The sequence below is a fragment of the Entelurus aequoreus genome, linkage group LG13, assembly GCF_033978785.1.
Source record: "Entelurus aequoreus isolate RoL-2023_Sb linkage group LG13, RoL_Eaeq_v1.1, whole genome shotgun sequence".
In the NCBI taxonomy this organism is placed as follows: Eukaryota; Metazoa; Chordata; class Actinopteri; order Syngnathiformes; family Syngnathidae; genus Entelurus; species Entelurus aequoreus.
Genome location: NC_084743.1, coordinates 30448190 through 30468133, shown reverse-complemented (window position 1 = coordinate 30468133; position 19944 = coordinate 30448190). Strand labels below are relative to the sequence as shown.

Below are 19944 nucleotides of genomic sequence, written 5' to 3'. Positions count from 1 at the left end.
TTTTTTCTTTTTATTCAGTCATTGGTGGAGCTAAGGATAATATTTGAATATTGTTTGTAATATTGTTGTGCAGCACTTTGGAAACATTTTGTTGTTTAAATGTGCTATATAAATAAAGTGGATTGGATTGTCACACCTGCCAGCTTGTCCCAACAAGCATTTACCTCTGTGAACAAGTCATTACCTGTGGTTGTCTCTTTAATTGACTGCATCAGAGCTCTCATCCAAAGTTAGCGAAAAACAGTCAATGTCTCCGGGCATTATCAGCGCAACAAAGTCCAATAAGCACTCCTTAATAAACTCTCCGTCAGAAAACGCCTTACTTTTTCTGGCGCTTTTGTGAGAAATGACGAAACTTGTCCTGACGGCTGCATCTCTGGGGGTGTGAAATATGGCACAAAGTCCTTGTTGGGTTTGCAGTTTTACCATCAACGCATCAGCCTCCCTTGCGCGCGCTTCATCAGACACATTCCGGTATTTTCCCTCGTGTTTCTTCGTGTAGTGGCGATTAAAATGATATTTAAACACAGCAACCTGTGTACCACACATTAAGCACACGGCTTTACCATTAATTTATGTAAAGAAATACTTGGCAGTCCATGTCTTGTTGGAAACACGCCATTCCTCATCAACTTTTCTTTTTTTAGCGTCTCATCACTTGTCTCTATGCACCTTCACTCACAGGTTCCCCCCGGACATACAGCATAAATAACACATTTCAAAATAAAAGCAGCACAGTTGTATTGCGCGCACGACATAGATGTTTTTTAAACTTTATTTTGTAATTTGTAATTGCGCCGTTCAATTCACTCACAATCGCACACGCGCATACGTCCACACGGAAGTAATACAAATAACGCTTTTCAAAACAAAAGCAGCACCGTTGTATTGCACACTCGACATAGATACTTTTTAAAATTTATTTTGTAATTTATGATTGGCCTCACGCGGGCCGGACAGGGATGCGCAAAGGGCCGGATGCGGCCCGCGGGCCGTACAATGCCCAGGTCTGAGCTAGAGAATATAACAACTACACTACCCAGCATGCAACGGGAGTTACGAGCATGCGCGGTAGCCCCGAAAAGTGTTGCATGTTGCCACGCTGTGAAAGTAAACGTCAAGAACTCAGCCAACACGCCTCGTCTGCATTATTTATAATTAGACCGACAACACATCTACAGTGTGATTTTGTTTTGTTTACAAGGGAAGAAAAACAAAAGTTAAAAAAGGGAGATATGTTGTATATATATGTATGTGCTGCGGTTGATTTAAGAACGTTGCGACAGCTGCCGTAAAGGAGGTGCGTTGCTATGTTTCCGGTTGGTCGTAAAAGTGTTCGTCATGTGTTTTACCCTGCTAAAATCTCTCAGTAAAGTTATTCGATGGATTATATTTGTTTTGAACTTTATTACACCTTGGAGCGCTTTTTCCCATCCATTGTTTTCCTGCTTTCGCTATCTGCGCCTAATGACTGAGCTACGTGATGTCCCACGGAGCATTTCTGGTCGGGACGGGATTCGAATAAAGAATCAACTCTTTTCCTTTACTATAGTGGTCTCGATAACGGGTACCGGTTCTCAAAAAGGGATTCGAGTCCGAGGACTCGGTTCTTTTCTTATCAAACAACCGGGAAAACCGGTTTCGAGTATCATCCCTAGGTAGAACATTGATGGATGGAAAAGCTTCAAAATATTTTTTCCACAATGATGCTCTTGTACATCATCTTGTTCAACATACCTTTTTTCCCCCAAGGTTTGGGAACTTTAGGTTCCTGGAACCTTTAATTCCTGGAACTATAGGTTCCTGTAGACCTGTGTGGTTTGTGTTTCCACCACATTTCACAGTTCAGGGTAATTTATACAAATGAGGCTGATGACTTTGACAAATTAACTATGATCGTAACAAACTACATTTTGTGTTTTTAATGCGTGAAGTGGTATCTAAACACTGAAGTGTAGCTCCTGTCCTCTTAGCGCAAGTGCTCCTACGGCAGGAATTGAAATTCTGTCGGAGATACACCAATGCACTGCACGTCCTTTTTTTTAAAATTGTCATTAAAGGCGTGTATATGTTAATTTTGTGTTGAGCTGTTTAAAAAAAGCATAATGTTTAATAAACATGTCTATAAAGCAGAAAAATTGTCCAGTCATAGTTTTAGAAACTTGAAAATGATGTGTCTATGGTAGACTAATTGACAATGAAAAATTTGTATCTATCTGCAATTAATCACAATTAATTTTGAACTATGAAAAAAAAAAAAAAAAAAAAAAAAATATACATGTTTATATATATATATATATATATATATATATATATATATATATATATATATATATATATATATATATATATATATATATATATATATATATATATATATATATATATATATTGTTCATAGTTCGAAATTATTCAAACTAGGGATTACAGATAGATACAGTTTTTATTGTTAAACACCTACTGAAATAATTTTTTTTAATTTAAACGGGGATAGCAGATCTATTCTATGTGTCATACTTGATCATTTCGCGATATTGCCATATTTTTGCTGAAAGGATTTAGTATAAAACAACGACGATAAAGATCGCAACTTTTGGTATCTGATAAAAAAAAGGCTTTCCCCTACCGGAAGTAGCGTGACGTAGTCAATTGAACATATCCGCAAAGTTCCCTATTGTTTACAATGATGGCCGCCAGAAGTGAGAGCGATTCGGACCGAGAAAGCGACGATTTCCCCATTAATTTGAGCGAGGATGAAACATTTGTGGATGAGGAAAATGCAAGTGAGGGACTAGTGGGGAGTGGAAGCGATTCAGATAGGGAAGATGCTGTGAGAGCCGGGGGTGACCTGATATTTAGCTGGGAATGACTACAACAGTAAATAAACACAAGACATATATATACTCTATTAGCCACAACACAACCAAGCTTATATTTAATATGCCACAAATTAATCCCGCACAAAAACACCTAGGTGTTTGTTATGATAGCTCCTAGCTCCTAGCTACTAGCTCGAGCTAGTTATAGCTCGAGCGGGTTATATGGACGGGATCCCGTATATATAACCCGCCAATACAATTCAAACACCTGCACAACACACACACTCACTCAGCCCAAAGAACCGTTCACCTAACCCAAGGTTAAAAAAGCTTATATATTTAACCAAAGTTACGTACATGACACGCACGTACGGGCAAGCAATCAAATGTTTGGAAGCGCGCGGGTGGGACCTGATATTCAGCTGGGAATGACTACAACAGTAAATAAACACAAGACATATATATACTCTATTAGCCACAACACAACCAGGCTTATATTTAATATGCCACAAATTAATAACAAACACCTAGGTGTTTGTTATGCTAGCTCCTAGCTCCTAGCTACTAGCTCGAGCTAGTTATAGCAAGCGATCAAATGTTTGGAAGCGCAGCTACGTACTCACGGTATCGCGTCTGTGTATCCAAATCAAAGTCCTCCTGGTTAGAGTCTCTGTTGTCCGAGTTCTTCGATCTTGACTGCATCTTTCGGGAATGTAAACAAACACCGGCTGTGTTGTGTTGCTGACTTCCCTCGCAAAATATCCGCTTCGCACCGACAACTTTCTTCTTTGCTTGCTCTGTTAGGATCCGCTGCCCGGATCATAGTTTGTTTACGTTTTCTAGTCACATGTGTTTTCAGCACCTTGTGTTTGTTTGTTTCTGTTGCCATGATGGCAGATTATGCTCAGCTGCCTCTGGTTAGTGTTCGAGACGCTCACCTGTTGTCCGGGCACTAATCAGAGGGCTATTTAGTCTTTGCCCTGGCCTCACTCGGTCTGGCTTCTTAATTTGCTTTTACGCAACAGCTAACGACCACTTAGATCCCTGCTAGCTTTCAGGCTATGCTATTTTGCTTGCTAGCTCCCACGCTAGTCGCTTTGTTTTTTTTCTTCCGTGCTATGAGCACGTTTTTGTTTTTTCCTGTCTGATTTATTTGCTGAAATAAATCATTTTCCTACCTGCACGCTGTGTCCGAAGCCGTCTGCATTCCTGGGAGAACACCTCGCACCACGATGCGACCCAGGTCGTTACAGTAGGAAGCCAGCAAGAAAAGGTTCTCCCGCAGCGAGCACGATGGAGGAGATGGACGAAGGTACGTGGGAGGTGTTGCGAGCGATGGAAGCCGAGACGCTTCGCTATTCGACGGAGGAGAGGTCGAATCTCATGTGGGGTGCTGGAGGCTCTCTTATCCCCATCGACTCCCTCTGGTCGGAAGACATCGCCGCTACACCGCAGTACCGGGCGCGCCGGCAAAGACGGAAGCCGGCCAGAAGGTCTTTCCCTCGCCGTCAAGACACGCCGCTCCCGCAAGCTCCGCCCCCGGACCGAAGCACACTACATGCTGCCCAAGCTTCCCCTCAGATGTTTGGCAACCCTATCGACCACTTTGCCAAACATTTCTCCGACTGGGCTGTCAGTCACCTGGACAGCAGCGACAATGACGCCATTCCGTTGACGCCCCCTAATGACGCGCTTTCTGAAGACGTCCTTTTCTGATGACGTCATAATTCAAGATTATTTTTGTCCATCTTCTACTCCTTTTTGTCAGCCACTTCCTAAGGACTATAATTCTAAAATAAAACATTATCAGGACATTTTTTTACAAACCCGCTCACCAGGTTTGTCAATGTCCTCCAGGACTCAATCTCCACCCCCAGTGTCTATTGCTCCGCCCACTACACAGACTTTTTCCCCTTGTGCTCCCACCCAATCTCAAGTGGGGGGTGAGAATAGACATTTTGGACATTTTAAAGGGGAGGAGTATACCCCCCTCCTGACCTCCCTCCACCCACCCTTGAAGACGGTTCCAAACCGCAAGGAGCGCGTCTGGTATCCGCTTCTTGAGGGGGGGGGGGGGCTAGTGCTGGGAGCTGTGCTAGTGGGGTGGCACAACGACGCTCTGCTAAGCCGCAACCTCCTGCCCGGCCACCGCCACCAGTTTTTCGGCATGCTAAGCCGCAACCTCCTGCCCGGCCACCGCCACCAGTTTTTCGGCGTACTAAGCCGCAACCTCCTGCCCGGCCACCGCCACCAGTTTTTCGGCGTGCTAAGCCGCAACCACCTGCCCGGCCGCCACCACCGGTTTTTCGGCCTGCTAAGCCGCAACCGCCAGCTAGGCCACTTGCACCTAAGCTAGCGCCAAGGCTAAGGCTAGCACCAGCTCCACCACAGGTTCCAGTACCTGCACCTCGGCTGGTTCCCACACCAGTACCTGCACCTCGGCTGGTTCCCACACCAGTACCTGCACCTCGGCTGGTTCCCACACCAGTACCTGCACCTCGGCTGGTTCCCGCACCAGTACCTGCACCTCGGCTGGTTCTCGCACCAGTACCTGCACCACGACTGGTTCTCGCACCAGTACCTGCACCACGACTGGTTCTCGCACCAGTACAAACTCCTCGGCTGGTTCTCGCACCAGCACCAACTCCAAGTCTGGTTCACGCGCCAGCACCGACTGCCACGACAGCGACTCCTGCGGCCACGACAGCGACTCCTGCTGCCACGACAGCGACTCCGGCTGCCACGACAGCGACTCCTGCTGCCACGACAGCGACTCCGGCTGCCACGACAGCGACTCCGGCTGCCACGACAGCGACTCCGGCTGCCACGACAGCGACGACGACGCCACCTCCTGCTCCGGCTGCCACAGCAACGACGACGACGACGCCTCCTGCTGCCACGGCGACATCTGCTCTCTCCTCGTCTCCGGTGGGCCTTCCCAGGGCGCCGCCACCTTGCTCGCCCTTATCGTCGTCTCTGCGACCTCGAATGGTCCGGCTGCGCAAGCGGAAAGCAGGTCCCCGCATGCAGCCCTCGAGGTCAGTGAAGGGACGCCAGTGGCGCAAACAGCAGCGACGTCCAAGACTTTGTTGCAGGACTCAGAGGCTGCTGAACTTCTGGCGCCACTCACGACCACCTCCTCGGCGGCCACGAATGTGGCCTTTCCATGGTCGCCCGCCTCGCCAGCCACCTGACCCTTCCCCGGTGGATTCGGGGACACGTGGCCTGGCGACCCACCACCAAGTCCTCCCCCCGCCCGCCCTTGACTCGTGAACTATTGCTTGTTTTTTTTTGGGTTCCAGTTGTTTTTTTTGTTTTCAAGGGACATCTGGAATCTGTCCTTTTAGGGGGGGGGTACTGTTAGGATCCGCTGCCCGGATCATAGTTTGTTTACGTTTTCTAGTCACATGTGTTTTCAGCACCTTGTGTTTGTTTGTTTCTGTTGCCATGACGGCAGATTATGCTCAGCTGCCTCTGGTTAGTGTTCGAGACGCTCCCCTGTTGTCCGGGCACTAATCAGAGGGCTATTCAGTCTTTGCCCTGGCCTCACTCGGTCTGGCTTCCTAATTTGCTTTTACGCAACAGCTAACGACCACTTAGATCCCTGCTAGCTTTCAGGCTATGCTATTTTGCTTGATAGCTCCCACGCTAGTCGCTTTGTTTTTTTTCTTCCGTGCTATGAGCACGTTTTAGTTTTTTCCTGTCTGATTTATTTGCTGAAATAAATCATTTTCCTACCTGCACGCTGTGTCCGAAGCCGTCTGCATTCCTGGGAGAACACCTCGCACCACGATGCGACCCAGGTCGTTACATGCTCAGCTTCTTTCTCCATAATGCAATGAACAAATTGCAACAGATTCACCAACACAGATGTCCAGAATACTGTGGAATAATGACATGAAAACAGAGCTATTTCGTATTGGCTTCAATGGGGAAGCCATACCTCTGTTAAACTGGCTACGTCACGCGCATACGTCATCATACCGAGACGTTTTCAAGCAGAAGTGTGGCGGGAAATTTAAAATTGCACTTTATAAGTTAACCCGGCCGTATTGGCATGTGTTGCAATGTTAAGATTTCATCATTGATATATAAACTATCAGACTGCGTGGTCGGTAGTAGTGGGTTTCAGTAGGCCTTTAATAAGTGTACCATAGACACATAATTTTCAGGTTTTTAAAATTATTATTTTTTTATGTTAGGATACCTACTCTTACAGTATTTGAGTATCTGTGTATTTAAACAATTCCGGGCCTAGGACAATAGTTTAAGGAACAAAACTCCAAATTCAAAGCGTTTATTTGATCTCAAATTTTTGTAAATCTCAATCAAAACAAATATGTCTTTATTGCTGAATTAAAAAGCTTTGTCTAATGGCAGTAAACTTCAGATTTGTTTGGTGTACTTATTTATAGTGCGCATGGGTTGTACTGCAGGTATGTTAGTCATCTGCAGAAATGGACTCACTTGTGTTGATGGCAAAAAAAAAAATCCATCTTCCTGCTGAAACTGATGTACTTTTTTGATGATAAACAAGATGTTTATAATTTACTGTAAGATATTAGTTTGTGTCGTTGAGTCTGTAAAGAACGGAAGAGAGGGAGTTTGCTTGTTGTAAAAAGTATAGCATCAAATGTAAGTGCAAGTTCACACTGACATGCTGATCCTCAATGATATTGATCATGTTCCCTTTTTTTTCAGCTCTAACATTTATGTGAATTGTATTTGTTTACTTACTTCTACAACCAGACAGACCAAAATAAAGACAATAAATTAAACAGTGGGACTAAATATGCTGAGTAAAGACCGAAAATATCGACACTTACACTCAAATGCAAATGTATTTGCTTCTAAAACGTGTCCAAAACAAACCAACACGTGATTGTAATTTTAAAATTGGTTTGTCAGGTCCTACAGTATACACACTGCACAGTATTCTGGTTTTTTTGTATTGCTTTATTGCGTTAGTTTCACACATTATCGAATATCTTGTCCTTTAACATTGTTTCCTTTTTTTTTTTTTTTAAGAAATAAACAATAATTACACTGAATGTTATATATTAAAAATAAATAAGTAAAAATAAATATATAAATAATGGGAGACCTACAAAAATACAAACACTCCCATCTCCATAAGCTCTTATGCATTCATACAGTGTATACAGAGAATCATACAGATCTTAATTACACAACATACCATACTCAATTTCATAATTAATGTAAAGTGCATCTGAAAAGTATTCACAGCGCTTTCTAATTGTTTATATTACAGCCTTTTTCCAAAATGTAATAAATACATTTTTATCCACAGCCATCTACAGATAATACCCCATAATGATAATGTGAACATCATTTTTATAGAATGTTTTAAAAATGTATAAAAAATAAGAAACTAAGAAATCACAGGTACATAAGTATTCACAGCCTTTGCTCAATACTTTGTTGATGCACCTTTGGCAGCAATTACAGCCTCAAGTCTTTTTGAATACATTGCCATAAGCATAGCACACCTACCTTTAGGCAGTTTCGCTCATTCCTCTTTGCAGCACCTGTCAAGCTACCTTCAGGTTGGACGGGAAGTGTCGGTGCGCAGCCGTTTTCAGATCTCTTCAGATATGTTTAATCAGATTAAAGTCTGGCCTGTATCTGGGCTACTCAAGGACATATATGGAGTTGTTCTGAAGCCATTCCTTTGATATTTTGGCTGTGCGCTTAGGGTCGCTGCTGAAAGATGAACCGTTGCCACAGTCTGAGTTCAGGAACGGTTTTCACCCAGGGCGTGTCTGTACATTGCTGCATTCATCTTTCCCTCTATCCTGACTAAAAAACATCCCCACAGCATGATGCTACCACCGCTATGCTTCACTGTTGGGATGGTATTGGCCTAGTGATGAGCGGTGCCTAGTTTCCTCCAAACATGACGCCTGACATTCACGCCAAAGAGTTTAATCTTTGTCTCATCAGACCAGAGAATTTTGTTCCTTATGGTCTGAGAGCCTTTTAGGTGGATTTTGGCAAACTTTTACGAAGGAGTGGCTTCCGTCTGGCCACTATACCATAGAGACCTGATTGGTGGATTGCTGCAGAGATGGTTGTCCTTCTCTTTCTCATCATTCATCTGTGGAGGAATCTGACAGAGGGACCATCGGGTTCCTGATCACCTCCATGACAAGGGACCGTCTCCCCCGATCGCTCAGTTTAGACGGCCGGTCAGCTCCAGGAAGAGTCCCGGTGGTTCCAAACTTCTTTAATTTAAGAAATGATGGAGGTCACTGAGCTCATTGGGACCTTCATGGCAGCATATATTTTTCTCTACCCTTCCCCAGAAGTGTGCCTTGACAATTCTGTCTCAAAGGTCTACATACAATTCCTATGACTTCACGTTTTGTGCTTTGCTATGCACTGTTAAGAGTGGTACCTTACAGACGAGTGTGTGCCTTTCCAAAGTATGTCGAACCAACTGAACTTACCACAGGTGGACTCCAATTAAGCTGTAGGAACATGTCAGGTTCACACACTGATGACATCTATTAAACAAGACAAATTGAGGAGAGACGTCTGGGCTGTACTCATGCACAGTCTCCATCACGCTCTGGTGAAAGATTGTACGCTTCCTCTTTTATTTGGACTTTCCCTGATTACATGGAAACAGCTGTTTCTATGGTACGGGGGTCGTAAACAGGTGCTGCCGTTGGCCACAAAACAGTTAAGAGAAAAGGTTGTAAACTGTTCACAGAAAAGGCCCTGCTTCCTCTCCGCTTTGTAGTTTTTTGGTCACGACAATATCTTTCTGTTGATTACAATACCTGAAAGAAACAGAACACCTTCATGTTGCTTCCCATCCTACACAGTGGAGTTTTACAAGCCTTCTTCTTGGTAGGTTCAAAGACAGCTTTTGTCTTCTCGCCGGGAACTCATTGAAACACAAAGTTTTGTGATAACTTAGATAAAATTAGTCTGACAGAACATCTCACGGATGAGCTGTTAAAATAGGATGAGCTAACTTTGAGCTTCATGGGAAAGGCTGTGAGTAGTTATGTACATGTGATTTCTTAGTTTTTAATACATTTGCATGTATTAAAAAAAATAAAAAACCTTTTCACAATGTCAATATGGGGTATCTCTCTAGGTCGTCCTCAGACAGCCTTCCATCGTTGCTTCCAGTCATCCCGATTCTCCATACATTTGGCCAGTTCCTTGGTACTCTGAGCTCTTGCATCCTTCTTGAGTACATTCACGTATGTTAGTGTGAGACGTCCTCTTGACCGATGCCCATGTGTTGGTTCCCACAGTACCAATTTGCTGGCTGGCAGCTCCTGATGCCTTTGGCAGTGCCCTGCTAGTCTCGTTCTCCTTACAGCAATCTTCTGTTGTGTGTGGGTATTGTGTGTAGAATTTTGAGGACAAAAATGAATGTATTCTATTTCGGAATAAGGCTCTAAACATAACAAAATGTGGATGAAGTGAAGAGCTGTGAATACTTTCCGGATGCACTGTAGAGATGGCGTGCTTACCTATGCATGTAATATATTTATACATACGTACAGTAAATCTATGTATACAGTATATAGGCTATATAACAGTAATATATTTTTAAGCAAACTTTGCCCTTGGTAAAGAAATTTAATGTTCCTTTTTTCATCAATAAATCGTCCGCAATGCGAGTTGTTTATGTTAATGAAAAACATTCTCCTGTTTCTGATAACATGTGGATCCATAGATGAAATATTTGAGTAATCCAGTGACCATCGCCAGAGTGGTTTCCACCTGCCTCAGAGAAGAGCGGCGTATCCTCTCCAGCGCTTGCATGCAAGAACAGGTTTGTGTGGAAAGTCCCTTTTTCTTCTTGAGCTGTTAAACACGAGCTGCTGTGCAGTGAGGTGTGCTACTCAACACAAACATTACATTGATGGGAGCAAAGATGAAGGGAAGTAGGACAAACAAAGCTCTGACCTATTTTTAAATTTATGCTCTGTGTAAACACTCAAGGTGACAATGACTACTGCACTAAGCCTGACTGCAATTTAGAAATTTTTTAATTTAAAAAAAAATAAATTAATCAGTCCAACAAAATAATACACAATAATACCATAATAATACAATTCCAATTCCAAAACCAAACCCGGCCCAGCAACATTCAGAATAGCAATCAACAGAGCAATTGAGAAGACACACAAACATGACACAAAACAATCCAAAAGTAGTGAAACAAAAATGAATAATATCAACAACAGTATCAATATCAATAAGAATTCCAACATGGCAGTAAATACAAATCCCTCATTGACATTATCATCACAACCATTTATAAAAAATAAAATAAAAACATTTAAAAAATAAACAATAGTGTCACAGTGGCTTACACTTGCATCGTATCTCATAAGATTGACAACACATTATGTCCAATATTTTCCAAAAAGATGAAAGAAGATTTTTTTAATAAAAATGTTTTTAATGATAGAACATTTTCGTTATCAGTAGCAGAGAGGCCTCAGAGTAAATATACAAAACTACTGTACCATACCACTTTATTTATTGAGACCTTGTGAAAATAGTGCTGTACATCTGAAATAAATATAAACATATAAACATATACACAATAATATTACAGTATAGTTGTAATTAAACAATGTTCAAAAATATTGAAAAGTTATATGAAATATAATAAAACAATGCATCAAATAAAAAATGAGATCAGTGTCCCATGCTGGGTTAAAAGCCTGGGGCAGTGGGTCTTAAACTTTTTTCCACCAAGTAACACCTCAGAAAACACTTGGCATTTTAACTACCAGCATTAAAATACAGTAGCATATTAGACCTATGTGTTCAATAAAAACAAATAAGTTTTATTTAACAAGTATATTTGATATTATTGACCACTGTAACATTACACACAGTTTGAACATTAACACTGTGTTTGAATAAAGGAAAATAAAACACTGTACTTTTATCAAGTGATTATTTGGGATATCACTAGATAGAGCCAATACCACTAGTGAAATAAAAAAATTATTTGAAGCATAAATAGATATGGGCAGCACGGTGGCAGAGGGGTTAGTGCGTCTGCCTCACAATACGAAGGTCCTGAGTAGTCGTGAGTTCAATCCCGGGCTCGAGATCTTTCTGTGTGGAGTTTGCATGTTCTCCCCGTGACTGCGTGGGTTCCCTCCGGGTACTCCGGCTTCCTCCCACCTCCAAAGACATGCACCTGGGGATAGGTTGATTGGCAACACTAAATTGGCCCTAGTGTGTGAATGTGAGTGTGAATGTTGTCTGTCTATCTGTGTTGGCCCTGTGATGAGGTGGCGACTTGTCCAGGGTGTACCCCGCCTTCCGCCCGATTGTAGCTGAGATAGGCTCCAGCGCCCCCCGCGACCCCGAAGGGAATAAGCGGTAGAAAATGGATGGATGGATGGATAATTAGATATATATAATATCACATCGTATTCAAAGTCATTATCAGTCCTCCACACACTTCACACAGCTTTCACACACAATTATAAACATTTTCTATGTTCTTAAAACATTTCATACTATTTAAAAAAGATAAAAAGATGATTTACTAAAGGTTTGTGTGTATCAAAACACATGCAAACTTGATAGCACGTGCGCAGAGTATCTTGTCTTACAGTAAATGAGCAAAATAGAAAGTGCAATCCATTCACCGTGTTTGTCTTCAGGTATATGCAGAATATATGCTGATCAACAGAACACCCCAAATAATGGGAAGAAGAGATGCAAATATTATCAGTAAGCACTCACAATGTGATTTACTGGCAGCTAGGCACAAATGGCTGTGAGAAAGGAGGTGATCAGACAAACGATGGAAATAGAATCCTGTGTGTTAACATATATGGACCATCAAAAAATAAAATAATAATACATTAATAGACATATCATCTATTCATATATATCTGTTGGATAACTTAAAGGGGCCTCATGACACAAAACCAACTTTTCTTACCTGTTTTTGTGTATTTGGGATCCCCATAATTGCGGAACATTTTAATCCAAACCATGGAGGTTTGGCGGAAATATTTATAAAACACTTTTCCTTTTCAAACCAGACGTTTGGAATTTGAGACAATTGTTGCATATTTTACCTTAGTGACGTCAGCGGATATCTCCACATATGGTAGCGGTTAACCTGAAGAGCTTTGCTTTTTAGTTGTAGCCCAAAGTTGTTGTCAATAAGTTCCTTTTTTTCGTCTTAATGTGGGGAAGACTGGCTCGCACATGCACATGTATGTTACAATCATCCGCTGTTGCCATTTCGAAATAAAAGTAGCCTATAGTTTGAACTTATATCCGTCAGTAGACTTGATATGGAAGAACTAAAACTACAACATGGCTGACGGGGCGAAGACGCAGTCGAAGGAGGCTTGGCCTAGAGCGGGGGTCAGGAACCCGCGGCTCTAGAGCCACTTGCGGCTCTTTAGCGGCGCCCTGGTGGCTCCATGGAGCTTTGTTGAAATTGTATGGAAATGGAAAAAAAATGGGGTGAAAAATATGTTTTTTGTTGTAATATGGTTTCTGTAAGATGACAAACACCACACAAACATTTCTAATTGTTAGAAAGCCCACTGTTTATTGGTTTGTGTTTATGCTTCACTGATGAGGGTATTTGGCGAGCGCCGTTTTGTCCTACTAATTTCAGCGGCCCTTGAACTCACCATTGTGTGGACTGTGACTCAACAGTTTGTTGACATGTATAACTTTCTCTGACGCTACCACAGAAGGGCGTGTTTTATGCCACTCCTTCTTTGTCCCATTTTGTCCACCAAACGTTTTATACTGTGCGTGAATACACAACGTTGAGCTTTGTTGCTGTCATTGACGTGTTATGGAGTGCAAATCAGGCATATTGGGTCACTGCATGACTGCAAGCTAATTGATGCTAACATGCTATTTAGGCTAGATGTATGTACATATTGCATTATTATGCCTCGTTTGTAGGTATATTTAATTTCCTTTATTTAAGTCCTCTGTGTATTTAGTTTATTTTTCCATGTTTCATGACACATTATCTTTATGTAATATTGGCTGCATTTCGGATATTTGTTTTTGTTACCAAGCTTGCAAAGATTGTAATAAATCCATTAGAGGAAGAGTCCTTCAACTTGGACACACACATCTATACCTTTGGCCATTCTAAGACAGTCATTTCCAGGTGTTATCTCACCCTCTGAGAAGTTTTACTAATGTTTCCCAATGTTGTAAAAATGTGTAGAATAAATATCATATTTCAACATTTCTGTCAACAAAGATTTGTGTCAGCCTGTGACACAGTCATTTTGATAGTAGGCTAATATAGCTAATTAGCTTCTTACATCATGTGTTGCCATCATTATAACACTTATGCAAGTCATTAAAAACAGACAAATTACTTTTTTGTATTTGTGGTCCAATATGGCTCTTTTAACATTTTGGGTTGCCGACCCCTGCCCTAGAGGATTGCTTTGGAACGTAAATATGAGCGCACACAAAACCGCACATTCTGAAGAGACAGTCAGAGAGCGGCTTGAAGATAGTCTGTAGAACAAACTCTATGTAACATTTTGACCAAAGAACCACCATTGCATGTTATGTAGACCACAAGGAAGATTTTTAAATGTAGAAACAAAACACATTCAATTTATTTGTTTTTGTGTCTGCTGGCATTTTATTTTATTGTAGTTTGTTTTTTCATAAAATAAATTTCAGGTTAAAAAACACCCCCATAAAACGCAACACGCAACAGACAGGATTTGCCAGCGACTTTGGAAAAAAACACAAGCCAGAGTCGCTTAAATCAGCGGACTTGAAAACATTGCGAGTCGACGCATTTGCGCAGTAAACCAGTGATGGGCGCGAGTGGGGTTATGATTGGATAACAGGCGATGTGATTGGCACCTGGTCTGCCACTGCTGTTTTATCTAATCTACGATCTGTAGAAAGCAGTCTGTTGCATTTCCGAGAGTCAATAGTCAATAAGGAACAATTGACATTGTGTTTGAGACAAACCAATTTATCCCAATATAAAGGGTGTGCCGGCTAATACGGGACGGTTAGAGACTCTACAGTATATGCAAACATAGTGAGAAATGTTGTCGTTTTGGAATTTTCTTAATCATTACTTACCTTTTCAATTCTAAACAGGGTCCACTAGAGAAGTCACTGCAGAATTCCGTGCCCTGTGAGAAGCAGAAGAACATGGACAGCAGAATTGGGATCATTGCGGGAAACGTGCAGGTAATGATTTCCAGAAAAACAAAGCACCACTCTTTCAATTCATGAACTGTATACACTTTGAACACAAATAAAACTGAACTGTGCTTAGTTGATTGACCAAGGAGTCAAATACATCGAGGACATGCAGGATGATTTTGATTTCCGTTACAAGACCCTTCAGTCTCGAGGTTAGTTGTGCACAAAAGTTATATGTAATATATAATACTGTTTCTGCTCATTGCAGTTGTACGGTGCAAAATATGCTGTGTGTGTTTTTGACAGATTCAACAGAAAAGAACTCAGACATGATGAAACAAGAAGTAACAAGACTACAAGAAATACTAAACATACTTGACTTTAAAAGAAAGGTATGATGTATTAAGTTGCTTTCTTGCCCACCGGGGCAGTATCGCCTCCAAGCTCGGGTCCTGTACACAGACCCAGGGAGGTTCAGGGTTTTGTGCAGGACCTAAGCTGTTCCCAGTATTGCACTCTTTTGGATTGATATGTAAGATTTTGTTTCCAATATCCATTGGTGCTTTCCACCCAGCTTGGAAGGTTGCTGCCTCCTATAGCCCATTCACTACTGTTGTCACTCCTCCAACATTGTATCTGCAAGACAGTTGCTCAGCAGTCAGTTTTATTTTAATGGTGCTATTCCTCCTGACACCACTGATGGCCAACTGACTGTGCACCTTTTTATGGTAGGATATTCCGAAATGGCACAAAAGGATGTGTATCAGGCGGTAACGCTCTGCAGGTAACATTTAAATTTTTCGGTAGTTGGTCGTAGTCGGTTGATTCGTGTGAAAGTCACGGGCAAACCATTTCGCCGACCTCGTCTCACAAGATGTCGTTTCTCTTAAGTATCCTTCTTGAAAATGGCCTTGCAAATATATATCTGCCGCCTAATCAACATTTTGCTCTCCTTCTTTGTGAGTACCGGTGAGTTTTCTGTGGCTTTCTGTGGCTTTCTATGGCTCGTATGGCTCCGGTGCCACTTCCTGTTTTCGCAACTTGTGATTGGATACTCACTTGAGACTCCCAAGTGAGTATCCAATCACAGCGTAAGGCCAGCAAAAGGCCTTACTGACAACAACTCGTGATCTGATTGGCTAGGGCAATTGTCTATCAACCATATGTATCCGTTCACTTAGAGTGCACAGACGCCTGCATTGTTGATTCTGAAGGCCCCGGGCAGATTTCGTACAGTATGGCAACATAAGCTAGCTGATTTCTGATTGGATAAAAACTCTAACCTAAAAATAACAGCACTGGAAAGAGCATAATATGACATGAAGAGAATATGAATACTTTTAGATATTTAGGGAAAGTAAATTAAAAATTGCTTGTATCTGTAATTATGATCATGATTTCTGGTTATGTTTGGCCAGCAGAGAAGGCCTTGCTGGCCCTGACGGCCCACCACTGTGTGCTACATACATAATCAGGTATGAGCGATAAAAACAGACACACTATTGAAAACAAAATGTCTGTTCAATCCAAAATGTTCAAATGTCCAGAATTCATATGAAAGAGGGAGACAAACAATTTAAGTTAACAGATGTAAAGCGAGCGGGGGGAAGAGCTGTTTTTTGTAATATGTCCGGTCCAGCTTTTTAGGCAAATCCTCACTCAGAAACACAAAAACATTGAGTAATAACAATGGCAGAAGAAGGAGCAAGAGAAAATGTGGGGTGTAAAAGCAAGAGTGGTGCCAGTAGTGATCGGGGCATTGGGGCCAGTAACCAAGGCTCAAGGAGATAACAGGAACAACATCTGACACTCCATCCAGAATACTGTAATACTGGCAACAGCTAAAGTCAAACAATTTACTGATGAGTGTTGGGCTAAACTTCATTGTATGAGAACAATCTCTGATATGATCCTGGTGTTCATCAGAGACTACCCCCCAAAAAATATTGACCAAAAACAAATCCTGACCTAAAATTAACCGACTTGGGCTGTTTGGGACCAATACAAACATGCGGGCTGATGATATAATAGAGAATTTAACAGGCATGTTTAATCATGAGCAATTTCTTGTTTCATTCATTTGATAGGATACTTTGTCAAAGATGGTTGTTGTCATCAAGGATATTGATGACCTGATGACTTCTCAGCTCTATCCTGAGCTTCAGGACTGGAAACGCAAACAGCAAATGATTGCCATTGGGAGCCCGCTGCTCACCAGCTTGGATCAGCTGCAGAGTTGGTAATAGTTGAAATCTAAAGCACACTAAAAATCATGCAGTGAATCATAGCTCTTTGTTCAACGTAAAACGCTTACTGGTAAGACATAAATCCTGCGCCCAACCCATACCCCGATCCCGTTCATCCCCAAGTAGAACAGGTGAGCAGCAATGATTTAAAGTTGTCTGAAAATGTCAAAATAAAAGAGTAAGAAGTACTTTTTACAAGTCACAATCAAAGTTTTGCATTGGCAGAGATATGCCCACACATTTAATGAAATGAAACCAAGACTCAAATCTGTTTCTGCCCCCTTTTAGGTTTACTCTGACAGCACAGAGTCTCTTCCAGATTAATCGGCAGCTGGACAAACTGAAGGAGCTGGTTTTGAAGGTCACCTATGACAAAGACCCCATTCCCTTACAAACCCCCCAGATGGTGGAAAGAGTTAAATACTTAATTCATCACCTCATCAAGAGGTAAAATTAACATCACACAACCCAAGACTAAAAAATATAGTAAAACACAACTCGCAGATTTTTTTACAACTTTCGATTCATATAGTGGATGTTTAATGATTGAAATTACAAGCCAGTCAGACACAACTTTGCATTTGATCTACTTAACACTCAAACACATTTAATATAATAACAGTTCTACTAATTAACACATTTTGCTGTCTAAAACATATGCTTCACTTTTTCTACATTTCGTTATGTTACAGCCTTATTCCAAAGTGGAATAAATAAATTTTGTCCTCAAAATTATACAGAAAATACCCCATAATGACAATGTAAAAAGGTTTTTTAACATTTACACAACAACACCCCCCCCCCAAAAAAAAATCACATTTACATAAGTATTCACAGCCTTTGCCCAATACTTTGTTGATGCACCTTTGGCACCAATGACAGCAGCCTCAAGTCTTTTTGAATACGATGCCACAAGCTTGGCTTGCCCATTCCTCTTTGCAGCACCCCTCAAGCTCCATCTGGCTGGATGGGAAGCATTGGTTTTCATCCAGGATGTCTCTGTACATAGCTGCATTCATCTTTCCCTCTATCCCGACATGTCTACTAGTTCTTGCCGCTGAAAAACATCCCCACAGCATGATGCTGCCACCACTATGCTTCACTGTAGGGACGGTATTGGCCTAGTGATGAGCGGTGCCTGGTGTCCTCCAAACATGACGCCTGGCATTCACGCCAAAAAGTTCAATCTTTGTCTCATCACACCAAATAATTTTGTTTATCTGAGATCCTTTCAGTTGCATTTTGGCAAACTTTTTACTAAGAAATGGCTTCCATCTAGCCACTATATCATACAGGCCTTATTGGTGGATTGCTGCAGAGATGGTTGTCTTTCTGGAAGGTTCTCCTCTCTTCACAGAGAAATGCCGTAGCTCTGACAGAGTGACCATCAGGTTTTTGGTCACCTCCCTGACTAAACTAAGTAGAACGCAGCAATGTACAGAGACATCCTTGATAAAAACCAATGCTTCCTATTGAACTTGATGAAGCCTGAGAGGTGCTGCAAAGAGGAATGGGCAACGAGGAAACGGGCGAATGTGCCCACATATAGGTGTACCAAGATTGTGGCATCATATTCAAAAACACTTGAGACTGCAAAGGTGCATCAACAAAGTATTGAGCAAAAGCTGTGAATACTTACGTACAAGTGATTTTTTTGTTTGAAATAATTTGCACTATTTGTTATAAAAACTGTTTCACATTGTCATTATGGGGTATTGTCTGTAGAATTTTGACAACAAAAATTAATTTATCCCATTTCGGAATTAGGCTGTAACATAAGAAATAGTGGAAAAAGTGAACGCTGTGAATACTTTCCGGATGCGATGTATGTGTTGTATCGAATGGGTCACCTGGCCCTTGGTCAGGGACAGTAACATGTGATTGGCCCCAGTCATCACAGATATTGACCATCTACAACGGTGTCAGCACTCAGGGTGTCACGGTACAGCATTCTCACGGTTTTGTACGTATGTCACAGTTCGGTTCATTTTTGGTACAACAAAATACAAATCATAAAACTGTTTAGTCAATTGCTAAAATTCTTGAAAAAAAATGAATAAATAAGATACACCATATCATGTTTTACAAGGTTTATTTATGAGGGAATAAAGTACGTAGTTAAGTACAACAGTAAGAGTTCGAACAGTATGAAGGATTATTTAATTTTTAGTTTAGTTAAGTTCTTAAGTGGCTTTATTGGCTGAAGTGCAGCATTAATGATTCCAGATTGTAGCTGAACATTGACACTCCACTGCTTTTGTCTTATCTGTTTATGTCAGGGTTTCCCAAGCTTTTCTCCATTAAGGGTGCCGCTTTGGTATTTATCTTTTTTTTCCTAAGCCTAAAAGAACATTATACACACTGTATATATATAGTTCAGTGTTATTTAAAAATAACCAATTCCCAACAGACGTTATCTTAAGGCCCATTGCATTTGTAACAGGTCTAGAACAGTGGCATCTACTGGTCTTCTACGGATGGGAAGCTCATTATCAGCTACTTTCAAAATATCAGTCGTCTCCAATAACAGATGAACGATACAGGGATGCTAGATTTTACAAAGAAAACATCACTTACAGGATCGTACAATTTTTCATATCAACTCGGCACAATAGAATGAAACTTGAAAAATGCTTAGTCAGTGCTTTATATTGATTCGCTCAGCGTCCAATGGTTGCACTGGATACACTAAA

General features: G+C 41.5%; 1 protein-coding gene across 2 annotated transcripts in view; it reads left to right on the top strand.

The window, feature by feature from the left end:
* The window catches only part of stat4 (signal transducer and activator of transcription 4), a 75352-nt gene that overhangs the window by 4704 nt on the left and 50704 nt on the right, over positions 1–19944 (top strand). For both annotated transcript variants that reach the window (XM_062067657.1, XM_062067656.1), the window contains exons 3-8: positions 10540–10638; positions 14958–15050; positions 15139–15217; positions 15312–15397; positions 17093–17244; positions 17540–17698. In XM_062067657.1, coding sequence (XP_061923641.1) covers positions 10540–10638; positions 14958–15050; positions 15139–15217; positions 15312–15397; positions 17093–17244; positions 17540–17698 — 668 coding nt within the window. The remainder of the gene's footprint in view (positions 1–10539; positions 10639–14957; positions 15051–15138; positions 15218–15311; positions 15398–17092; positions 17245–17539; positions 17699–19944) is intronic.